The following is a 12,897-nucleotide window of genomic DNA, read 5'->3' on the forward strand; positions in this document are numbered from 1 at the left end:
GTGGTTCAACAGAATCATTTTAAAAAACAAACTAATGAAACTGGCCTGGACAAAAATGATGGTACCCTTAACTTAATATTTTGTTGCACAACCTTTTGAGGCAATCACTGCAATTCTGCACCTGTCGACAGGTATTTTGGCCCACTCCTCGTGAGCAAACTGCTCCAGCTGTCTCCGGTTTGAAGGGTGCCTTCTCCAGACTGCATGTTTCAGCTCCTTCCACAGATGTTCAATAGGATTTAGATCAGGGTTCACAGAAGGCCACTTCAGAATAGTCCAATATTTTGTTCTTAGCCATTCTTGGGTGTTTTTAGCTGTGTTTTGGGTCATTATCCTGTCGGAGGACCGATGACCTGCAACTGAGACCAAGCTTTCTGACACTGGGCAGCACATTTCGCTCCAGAATGCCTTGATAGTCTTGAGATTTCATTGCACCCTGCACAGATTCAAGACACCCTGTGCCAGATGCAGCAAAGCAGCCCCAGAACATAACCGAGCCTCCTCCATGTTTCACATTAGGTACAGTGTTCTTTTCTTTGTATGCTTCATTTTTGCGTCTGTGAACATAGAGCTGATGTGACTTGCCAAAAAGCTCCAGTTTTGTCTCATCTGTCTCATCTGTCCATGTATATATATATATATATATATATATATATAAGGAAAATCACACAAGTAAAAGCAAAATGAGAATCTAAGAAATAAAATAGTACAAAATAATATATATATATATATATTATATTATTTTATTTATTATATATATATATATATATGTATATTATAAATCAAATTAAAATAATTAATAAAATAAGTAATTTAAATGGATAAATGGATAAACTGAATGTAAACAGGAATCTTGTATGCATATGCATAATCGTAAGTAATAAATATATATACATAAATAAAATAATAATAATAATAATATATATATAATAGAAATAAATAAATATATATAAATATATCAATAAATACATAAATGAATATAAATACAAATAAATAAATACATAAATGAATATAAATTCAAATAAATAAATAAATACAAATAAATAAATAAATACATAAATAAATAACAATAATATATATGAAAAGTTGTTTTTATTTCATTAATACTCCTTTCACAGTCTATACTTAATTCACTATACTAGCTTACATGACCATATGGGGTAACCCATTGGTCATATTGGGTAAAAATTTAGCAGCAGTTCAAACTTATTTTATTGTAATGATCACTCTGAATGTTTAGATATGTTATTATGATTATAAATTAGTACTTTTCGCCCTAATAAAAGAATATGTTTTTATTTTACTTGATCCAATCACTGCGTTTCCGGTTCAGACTGACGTCAACTTGATGCAGCTGCCACGAAACAAATGGATGGTGCTCAACAATTATGTCTTCAAAATAACCGAGTTTGTGGTCATTTTTAAAAATGCAATTTTGAGTGATTTGAAAATTGAATACACTTTAAAAAATATTTAAAAATTATTATACCAATATCAACATATATATACACACACTGTAAAACACTTTTGAGTAGTTGTAGTTCCCCACTGTGACCACTGCAGGACAGCAAACACTCATGATCAGTTATACTTTCAGGACAATAGTGATTCAGGGTTGCACTTTCATAAAGTTGGGGGCTTCAAAAATAAATCCCTATTCTATACAAACTGGTTTAACAATAATATACTTTTAATTAACCAATTGATTAATGCAAATGGGCTTTTGTAGAGTTACTCTGAATTCCTTAAAGGTCCCATATCGTGCTCATTTTCAGGTTCATACTTGTATTTTGTGTTTCTACTAGAACATGTTTACATGCTGTAATGTTAAAAAAAAAAACGTTATCTTCCTCCTTCTGTCTGCTTGAATATACCTAAATTTAGCCTCTGACTGAAACGCTCCGTTTTAGTGCAGTTCAACGGAATTATAACAGAATTGCGTTGCCTGGCAACAGTTTGGGTCCATGTTAACTTCCTGTCAGCTGATGTCATTAACAAACTCTGCAACCAGGAAATAAACTGGGACCCATTTAGAATGTTTACGTTTAAAACCATGTAATGGTCTAAATATTGTATATTTGTGACATCACAAATGGACAGAAATCGGCTTGTTTCAAACGCACAATTTCTGAATACGGGCTGTGTGTATTTCTCTGTATATTGAGCGCTTCGATACTTTCACAGTATTTATATAGAACTTAAACCTGCTTTATATTATAAAAACATGGAAATCTCACTTTTTACAATATGGGACCTTTAACACTTCACCAACAGGGTGACCAGATCCCCAAAAAAACAAATGTGGCACAAATTAAACAGCAGTGTGTTAAGTAATGACTGATTTTTGCTAAATAAACATACAAATATGTTACATTAATATTATACTTGTTATAAGGAATTAATCTGACTGGCTAATCTCAAGAAAGCCTCTCAGTCCTCCAGTCCTCCAGTCCTCCAGTCCTCCAGTCCTCCAGGGGGCAGCAGCGCTTCCGAGTAGACAAACTAAATAGACCAAAAAGAAATGTAAAGCAGAAGAAGAAGAAGAAGAACAGGCACTTCTTCCTGTTTACATTTTTAGTTTTGCCATTGTGAAAGTGAAGTTGTTAGCTGGAGGTGGACCTTCAGGAAAAGCTCGCAGGAATGTGAGCTGCAAGACCCAACAGGCTGGTCCACACGGAAATGGACGAGATAAGGTTAGTAGAGACGTTTCTACACTTATTTACCTGTTCAGATATCTGGTAGTTATGCTAACTGTTAATAACGCTTTATCAAACAACAGGTTATTTAAATTAAATGTAAACTTCATCTCACATGATGTATGTAAAGTATGTACTTATATATATATATATATAGTCTTTAGTAGCACATTATGACTGTAGGACTAAACCTGACAGACTTTTAAAGGTCCCATATTGTAAAAAGTGACATTTTCATGGCTTTTATATTATTAAGCAGGTTTAAGTTCTATATAAATACTGTGAAAGTATCGAAATGCTTAATCCACAGAGAAATACACACACAGCCCCGCATTCAGAAACTGAGCTTTTGAAACAAGCCGTCAGGATTTTCTGTCCATTTGTGATGTCACAAATCTACAATATTTAGACCATTTCAAAGTTTTAAACGTAAACATTCTAAATGGGTCCCACTTTATTTCCTGGTTGCAGTGTATGTGAATGACATCAGCTGACCGGAAGTAAACATGGACCCAAGCTGTTTCCTAGCAACGCAATTCTGTTGCAATTCCATAGAAATGTACTAAAACGGAGCGCTTCAGACAGAAAGTAAATACAGGTATATATAAGCAGAAAGTATGAGCAAAATAAAGTTTGTTTTTTTAAATTAAAGTATGTAAACATGTTCTAGTAGAAACCCAAAATACAAGTATGAACCTGAAAATGAGCATGATACGTCCCCTTTAAAACTGATACAGTTACATGTAGCATGAGTGAATTAATGAAAATGGAGCAATAGGTAAATATAATACACAAAACATAAACTATACAAAGAAGCAGAAAAACAGAAATATAGAAGTGAGTTTCATGTCAAATTGGCTGGGCTTATTATGTGACATTAAGTTGTATATGAAAGATAAAATTGAATCACTACACATATTCTGATAAAATATGAATGTGGATTTTTGGATGTGTTGATGCCTGCCTGAGTGTATTTAACAGATTTCTAGCCATTCATTAGTTCATGTTATTTAGTCATTTTTAAACTTTTAAAACTAATTTATTTATGTGTTGTGCTGCTTTACGAAGCACAACATAAAGTTGCGAAATTTAAAATTTCCCAACTTTCCAACTCGCCATGCTCTACAGTCGACTGCGGGTCTTTCGTAACTCACTATTTACATGCCTAAACAAATCATTAATGGGAAAGCTGACTCTCCGCATTCCCTCTTTCCTGGTTTCACGGCAGGATCAGTTTGATGATACCTCAAGTCACTCTACATAGGGTAATGGAACATAAAATTAAATTCATCCCCAACAACACTAAGTTTACAAAACACACATAAACGCTGCTCTTTAGTAGTACCTTTGTATCTGTCTACCTCAGTTGCCAGCGGGAAGGTACCAGTTTTTAAGTGAGCACATACAGACCTCTGTCCTCTCTGTAAATTAAATTATATATAAGGTTCAGTGTAGTAATCCTCTCGTAGTTTCTGAGTTTTGGCTTATTCCAAATCTCAATCTTCCATTGTTCCTTATTGATCTTTAGTAGTTTTTGTTTGACTATATTTATCAGAAAGAAAGAGAAAATATTGAAGAGACTTCTCTTGACCATGGGCAACTATGTGCTCTGTCCCAGTTAAGGATCTTTCTTGTGTTTTTCCTTTGTTTCGTGTCATTCATTTAGTCTTGTTTATTTTTTTCATGTTATTCATTCATGTTTAGTGTTTCCTGTTTTATTTTGAAGTACTCACCTTGCCTCTCATTTCAGGTAGCTTTGCTTCTTGCCCTTGTGTGTTTCCTGCCTGTGTGATTACCTTCCCCACCCTGATTATTTTCACCTGTCCTTCTTTCATCACCCTTCCTCCCTCCCTTGTGTATTTAGTCTTTGTGCTCCCTTTGTATGCTCCCAGTTTGTCAGACTTCAATGTCAAGCTGATTCTCCTTGTGTATTTCTGTAGTGGTTATTTAGACCTTGCTTTTTGTGTTTTTGTCTCTGCTTTTAGCCTAGTGATTTTTGGATACCTCTGCTTATTCCTGGACTCCTCTTCTGTGTACCGAACACCTGCTTTAAAAACCTTTCTTTCATTCCTCCTGCTCTGAGTGTTTTGAGTCCTGCATTTGAGTCCACTGTCTGTTTGTACCATCGTCACACTTAATGTATCTGGCTTCTAATCACTGAGCATGCAGTACATCATTTCTTTTTTTTCATTATTTGTCCTCACCTGTTTTTTTATAGGCCTTTTTTCCCAGATGGCATTTTTGTCAGTGTAGGAAAATCACAGGTTTTAAATAATGAAATTAGTGATTGTTGTCACACTGTCTTGGCTTACTGGGACATTTTAATAGACTCAAAATGTCTGCTGTGAAAAAGGCCTTCTGTATCTCCTACTCTATTCCCTTTGCTCAGTCTGGAACGTTTCTAGACTATATATATATATATATATATATTTTTATTTTCCCTTTGCTTGTGTTCTGCTGTTGTTGCTTGGGTACTATCCTGTGCTTACAGTTAGTTGCTTTGCTTCTTTAGTCATTTTAATTTTGTATTTTGATATCTGTACAGTTTCTGTTCAGTGGTCATTGTCCTTGACAAAAAATCATATTAAAAGAATAAATTGATTAAAAAGTCACTCTACAAGGTATTTGTTTAACGATTACTTTCATTGTCAATTAATCGGTCGATTATTTTCTCGATTGATCATTTAGTTTGGTCTATAAAATGTTGATCAGTGTTTCCCAAAGCCCAAGATGATGTCCATAATATCTTGTTTTGTCCACAACTCAAAGATATTCTATTCTTCACTGTCAGAGGAGTAAAGAAACCAGAACTTATTAACATTCAAAAAGCTGGAATTAGAGAATTAAAATGTCTCTTGAAAAATTACTCAAACCAATTAATCAGTTATCAAAATAGTCAGCGATTAATTCAGTAGTTGACAACTAATCGATTAATGGATTAATTGTTGCAGCTCTTCTCAACACAACATAAATCGCTCATATTCTCAATCTACTTTGGTCCAATATTTTGTCCATATCTGTATATCAGGGCTAAATAAGATTATTCAGTGGCCTTGATGAATCTTTTAATCTACTGTAATGTATCTCTGCAGTCCTGCAATCCTTTAAAGTTAAAGCTGCACCTGTGTATAATTTATTATTGTATTCTTTACACTGCAGTCCTTTGTTGGGCAACCAGATTTCTGGGCAACCTCAGGAGGACCCAGACCTTCTGTCTCCAAACCTGAGGCCACGACACCAGGAGTTGATCCCGACACCATGTGGACCGGTGAGCTGCTTCAGCAGAAATGAAACTAAAACTTGAGTAATTCTGAAAGCAGAAGTCAAGTCCAGATTTATTTGCACAGTGTAATGAAATAGAGGGACACGGAAACAAATTATGTGGGTGTGATGATGGGCTCAAATTTCATCTGAATAATCATTAAATTCATTTCATACTATTGAAAAAACCTCAGAACCTCAGACCTACTGTGTTGTGAAATTGGACTTGCAGAGACTGATTCCAATGAAAGTTTTTTTGTCCTCATCACAGGTTGTTTCACATTCTTTGTCCTCTCCATCTCCACGCTCTTTCAGATAAAGCCCTGGTCAGAGCTGTCATGTTTGCTCAAGCTCTACTTCTGCTTCACCATAACGTCTCTGCTGGCGCTGCTCAGCCTCACCATACACAGCATCTACAAGCAGCACATAGGCATGGATTTGCCTGATGAGGAGGACAACTTAACTGTATCTCTCATCCAGTTGGTTGGGATATGTGAGTACAATCACTCCATCTAAAGGAACAAAGCCATGTTACTGTCAGTTTCTTCAGGAAGTCAATCTTATGCCACAACTGACCGCACTGTTTGCAAAAAGCAGAAGTTTTTGTTATGTTAATCATGTGATGAAAACTGGAGGAGCTGATGATCAGACAAAGTTCAGAAACCTTCAAACGAAACTTTGGGCTTTGGTAGCTTGTAATACATTTTATACACTAAATGGTTAAGAGATTAATCAAGATTAATCAATAGTTAATAATTGTCACCTTCAGATGCAGCATAAGAATATAGCAAATGGAACCAATGCAGTTCCAGGATACAGTATCAGGACCATAATAAGTATAAAATAGGAATGAACACTGCATTATAAAGGCTATAATGTTAGAGATACACAGATGATGAAGTGTGTGAGCATTAAAGGGACTGTTTGTAACTTCTTACACGTATAAATCATTGCGGGTCGGTGTCCCATGCGCGCTCGCGTGTGGCTACGCTGTTCAGACAAGACTCCAACACAAACTACACGGAAGCACCAAAACTGCAAAGTTCTATCTAGTGAAGCCTGTCTTGCAAAACAGTGTTGGCCGCGGTCGGAGGATGCAGCGGAGACCGTAGCTTTGGTCTCCAGGGCCGGAGTCTCTGCTGTACTCTGCTCCTCTGCCTGCCTGTTTGCCTTCACTCACACGCCGCGCTCGTTCTCGCTGTTTCGCTCCACTCTCCCCTGCATGCGCGCACACTACACACTGCAGAAGAGTTAGTAGCTCTGAGAATATCTAGTGAATGTACAGTGGATGTTTGTGCAGAAATAAATGCTGCAGCTCCTCCAGACCAACAGAGGTTTCCCGTGTCTTGTGAAGTGACGGGGCTCCGCAGCGAGAAATGTTATCTTCTCCGACCAAGACTCCGGTGTCTCCCCTGTTCCCTCCGGTTGCCGTCGGGAGGCTGAGGCAGGAAAAGCCAACACTAGGATCAGCATTGATTCATGGAGAGACTTCCGTCTGGTCAGCTACCATTGCTGCCAAGCAGCTGAAATATAGAGTGATATTGTGGTTTTAGCTGACGTGTGTCGCCTCACTGTTTTGAGCGATGCTCGTTCACGTCTATGTAGAACGAGCACAAGCGCGAGCAACAGGGCGCTGACTTTCGTTGACTTAACGGCCACAGGTGTCGCTGTTAACAAGCAATTTCTGATTCTTACAAACAGTCCCTTTAAAGAAAAATGTGTATGTAAAAGATGTGAGATATGACAAATATGAAAGTGTAGCTATATAAAGAATACCTTATTGTAGAGAAGTGACTTGTGTTGTATGGTCTGTCCCCTGCAGTGTTCTGCATCTACTACATCATCCGGGGCGTGTTGCAGGAGAACAGACAGGAGCTGGTGGTGTTTGTCCTCAGCGTGTTGGGGGTGATGGTTCGATCGGTGGTCAACTTCGCTGTTTTGGAGTCAAAGGACAAGCAGGAGCTGCTGGTAGGTCGCCCTCTACTGTTATTAAAGAGTAACTTTGGTATTTTTCAACCTGGACCTTATTTCCAGACCCTGATCAGTGCACAGGCCATGTAGACTCAACCACACTGTGGTAGTTTGGGGTGCTGTAGACTGATCTGGGATTGGGGCTATTAAACTAGGCAAGGGTATAGATCAGATATTCTTGATGAACAGAAAAGTATGCTATTTACTGCATTTAAATACATTATATATATACATACAAACCCATGCTTCCATAATAGTGGTAGTATAAGAATAATTAAAAATACTATGTAAATTGCTGCCTTAACCCTATAGTCACATTCATTTTCCTTGACAGAGACCTGATACTTTATGAAGTTCAATTCTAGGGTATTTTTAGGTAAATATTAACGGCAAATAAAATATAATGACCAACAATCACTCGCTACTGTGAGTAAATCTTAATCACTGTCAGCATAGATAATGATTAATGGAACTGAACTTATGAACATAATCAACTCAGAGCTTCTCTACGGACAGTATGAAGACACTGTAAAGAAAGAGATTACAATATGATTAGATAAGATTCATACTAGCTGCTGGTTTCCTCTAATAATCTAATGATGGGGGAATAACAGCAGATCCTCATAACTTTCTTCCTGTTGAAAGTGTCATGCTTTCACCACTAGATGTCCCTATTGTTAAATGTATCAGTCACGTCTAGTTGTGTTAGTCTCTATATCTCTGGCTTGATAGCATGACTGTTAGTTGACTGTTGACTCTCCATGACGCATAGTTACTGACTCCTGCCCTGATTAATGGCTTATTAGGCTTTATCACCCTGCAGGAAACACTGTGCATGTCATTTCTCTATAGCTGGCGGCTGGTCAGTCCGTCCATCACTTTGGTCTGAAAGGTCTCAACAATTATTAGATGGATTGCCTTGAAATGAGGAGGATTAATCCTACTGACTTAGGTGATCCTCTCACTTCTCCTGTAGTGGCACCCTCAGGTCAATGGGTTTTATTCATAACTAAATGCCTGCAAAACTACATTAGTATTAAGTAACATCATTCATCATGACTGTATAAAGGATGTTATATGTATATGGAATTTAACATCCATCAGCATTGATTTACGATCTGTGATCTGTTTGTGTCGCAGGTTCGTTTTGTGTGCATCATGTGTTTTGGCGTGATCCACGTCTTCTGCACCACGCTGCTCATCCAGAGGCCCAACATGATGGCGTTCCGTGTGGGCGGGGCCTTGGAGAGCCTCCAGGAGCAATACTTCCTCCTCAACCTGTGTTTCTCCATGGTGACCTTTGACCTTCAGGCTCAGGTACATCTACATTCCTCAACACAGAAATGTGACATACAGACTCCGCAGTGTGGATGATAGGACACTTTTTACACTCATTAGGTGCTTTTCAACACAAATATTTAATAGGATGTAAAAGGTTCTAGGTTTAGCTTTATTGACATTTTATTTATATATACTGTGTGTATATATATATATATATATATATATATATATCTTAAAAAAGGTCTATCTATATATCAACATGGGAGTGGGCACTTGTATGTGTATATTTATTATTGGAAATCAATTAACAAAAGAAAACAATGATAAATATTGTCCAGAAAGGTACTGCATTTAGCATAAAAAATATGCTCAAATCATAACATGGCAAACTGCAGCCCAACAGGCAACAACAGCTGTCAGTGTGCTGACATACTAGGAATTTTTTTTAAACTTTTTTCGACATGCTACACTGCGACTTTTTCCGACATACTATAATATGACTTTTTTACGGATTTTTTCTATACTATGACTTTTCGACATTCTATACTATAACGTTTTCACGACTTTTTTCGCCATACTATAGCATGACTTTTTTCAACATGCTATACTATGACTTTTTTCAACTTTTTTCGGCATACTATACTTTGACTTTTTTTCATGAAATTTTTCGACATACATTCTATGACTTTTTTTCATGAAATCTTTCAACATACTATACTCTGACTTTTTTATCGCTTTTTTTGACATGCTATACTATGACTTTTTTTAATGAAATTTTTTGATATACTATACTATGACTTTTTTTCATGAAATTTTTCGACATACTATACTGTGACTTTTTTATCACATTTTTCGACATAATATACTATGACTTTTTTTAGACCTGCTATACTGTGACTTTTTTCATGAAATTTTTCGACATACTATACTATGACTTTTTTTCATGAAATTTTTCGACATTTCTATCACTGACTTTTTTTCATGAAATCTTTCGACATTCTATACTATGACTATTTTTCATGAAATGTTTTGATACACTATACTATGACTTTTTTATCACTTTTTTCGACATGCTATACTATGACTTTTTTTCTACCCGCTATACTACGCCATTTTTTCATGAAATTTTTCGACATACTATGATTTTTTTTTTCATGACATTTTTGACATACTATATACTATGACTTTTTTTCGACACACTATACTCTGACTTTTTTATCACTTTTTTCGACATGCTATACTATGACTTTTTTTAATGACATTTTTCGACATGCTTATACTATGACTTTTTTTCATGAAATTTTTCGACATACTATACTATGACTTTTTTAAAGTGGAAAAATGTTATAATATAGTATGTCAAAAAAAGTTGAAAAAAAATCACAGTATAGCACGTCGAAAAGTATGACGAAAAACGTCATGCTATAGAATGTTGAAAAAAGTCATACTATAGCAGGTCGAAAAAAGTGGAAAAGTCATATTTTGTATGACAAAAAAAGTCGAAAAAAAGTCATACTATAGTATGTCTAAAAAAGTCATTGTATAGTATGTTGAAAAAAGTCATACTATAGTATGACGAAAAAGGTGAAAAAAAGTCATAGGACAGTATGACGAAAAATAGTCATTGTATAGTATATTGAAAAAAGTCATTGTATAGTATGTCGCAAAAAGTAAGAGCAAAGCATGTCGAAAAAATTAAAAATGTTTATAATATAGTATGTCAAAAAAAGTTGAAAAGTCATGGTATAGATGTTGAAAAAAGTGAAAAAGACAAAAAAGTCATCGTATAGTATGTTGAAAAAAGTTGTAAAAAAGTCACAGTATATTATGTTAAAAAAATTGGTAAAAACGTCATATGGTACATTATAAACTGTCAGTATAGTATGTCATAAACAACGTTATAAAAAGTCATAGTATAGTATGTCTTCAAATGAGCTACTGACTTCATTAACGGCATGTTGTTTCCATTTCAGTTGTGTCTGTGTATCCTGATCACAGCGTTGGACTTGACCATGTCTACTGTCAACACCATTATCCTGGGAATCGGAGTGGTTTGGGCCTGCCTGACCGCCGTTATCGGGGCTGTTGCGGTGAGTGCACTTCATCCACATTCACTAGTAAAACTGCTCTTTGTACAAAGGGACAATAAACTAATAAGAAAAGAGCAGACGTAGTAGTTGTAACTAATTGTTGTTTTTCAGGTTTTAAAGGAAGCCAAGGTCTTAGTTTGGGTCTTCATGGGGCAGAACATTCCTCAACTAGCCTTCTTTGTTTACCTGGTGTACACGGTGAGTTCAAAATAATAGGTTTTCCCCAAGGGTGTAATAAAGTATTTTACCTGTAGATGTTATATTATACATTGTATATCATCCATGTACATTAAGAAGCAGATTACTGCAGGAAAATAATGGTTTTGCTTTAATTACAGGTGGTAGTAAAATGGTATGAGGACAACACGTACACCCTGGAGGCAGCTGCCGTCACCGGAGCTTTGATTTCACTGGTTATTAAAGCGGTTTTAATCTGGGGCCTCATCAGACTGGTGCACAGCTCCGTTCAAGGCCTGAGGGAGAGGAGTGAGTAAACTGTCTGATGTCACTGCTTTTCTTTTCTTGGTTTCAAGTCCTTCAAACTCTGAGCAGAAGACCAAACAAATGCTACATCAGGGGGGCGTTGACTCATCTTTGCAGATTTCTAAATATTCTGGTCTACTTCCCTCTTTATGTTGTCTTGATCAGGTCACTGATTCTGAGAGTTTCCCTGACTGGACTGACCTTGAGTGCATTTATGTTGGCTAGAAAGCTGCAGAACACCAAAATGTTGTACTTATTTACTTTTTTTTTTGCAGTGTTTGCACCCAGCAAGTGATAAAACACATCCGGTGGTCGTGGACCAAGGACACAGCTGCATGCTGAGGAGCCTACGTTAAGAAGCTTTAGCACTTTGCTGCTGACTATGGAGCTCACATTTATACCTAACATCAACTCCACCAAGTCAGTCAGCTGATATCTTTTTTTAAGCCTAATGTGCCGTTTACTGTATATGTGTGCCTATCTACTGATGTAAAGCATCACAACTGAAACTACATCAAATGCCTTTGTAGATTGGATTTATGTTTTTTTTATTATTTAGTTTTTACTGTAATATGCATTGTAATATGTTAATCCATACAGTTTGTGGACACCAAAAGTATTGTCCAACATCCTCCATTTCAAAAGGAGCTTTTATCTTACAAAAGGTACTCTGTCCTTTCCTTACATTCAGTGTTGACTTGGCTTTTTGAAATCGTAATTGTCTAAACTTGAATCTTGTGATCTGCATTGTACACTGGAATATTTTTTACTTACCTTTCTGCAGCACCTTAATACATTTACTCAAGTGTTTGTTTTTATTCAAGTTTCTGTAAAAAAATGAGATTGATGTTTTGATTTGTTGCACAATAAGAAGAATGAGAAGGAAGTTATTTGGCTTTCACTTTTTTACTTTCCAATGCACATACTCATAGAACTGGAGTTACATCCAGGTAAGTACTATTTTTATTTCTATCACTTTTTAGTGGATATTGCTCACAAATTGCACGACTTCCACCACATTCCTACAATTTATAGCAAATGTGAATCTAAGGTCTGGTTTCAGGTGTGAAGCACGGTCGTGTCTAGAAGGTGACCCACGAGTGGGGAAAGAGATG

The 12,897-nt window shown here is 36.2% G+C and overlaps 1 protein-coding gene across 1 annotated transcript; it reads left to right on the forward strand.

Annotated features, from left to right (window-relative positions):
- The first annotated feature begins 2,539 nt into the window (after window positions 1-2,539).
- On the forward strand, window positions 2,540-12,672 carry LOC119490449. Its single transcript, XM_037773846.1, has 9 exons — window positions 2,540-2,693; window positions 5,856-5,964; window positions 6,273-6,450; window positions 7,780-7,925; window positions 9,069-9,245; window positions 11,183-11,299; window positions 11,411-11,497; window positions 11,638-11,785; window positions 12,058-12,672. The coding sequence occupies exons 1-9, from the start codon at window positions 2,680-2,682 to the stop codon at window positions 12,075-12,077; spliced, it is 996 nt and encodes a 331-aa protein (XP_037629774.1). The 5' UTR covers window positions 2,540-2,679; the 3' UTR covers window positions 12,078-12,672.
- Window positions 12,673-12,897: the final 225 nt, after the last annotated feature.

This window comes from Sebastes umbrosus, chromosome 6 (assembly GCF_015220745.1).
Source record: "Sebastes umbrosus isolate fSebUmb1 chromosome 6, fSebUmb1.pri, whole genome shotgun sequence".
NCBI classification, from domain to species: Eukaryota; Metazoa; Chordata; class Actinopteri; order Perciformes; family Sebastidae; genus Sebastes; species Sebastes umbrosus.

Coding starts and splice junctions, on each gene's coding strand:
- LOC119490449 (XM_037773846.1), top strand. Junction 9,246..11,182: donor CCTTTGACCTTCAGGCTCAG/GTACATCTACAT, acceptor TTTCCATTTCAG/TTGTGTCTGTGTATCCTGAT. Junction 11,786..12,057: donor TCAAGGCCTGAGGGAGAGGA/GTGAGTAAACTG, acceptor TTTTTTTTGCAG/TGTTTGCACCCAGCAAGTGA.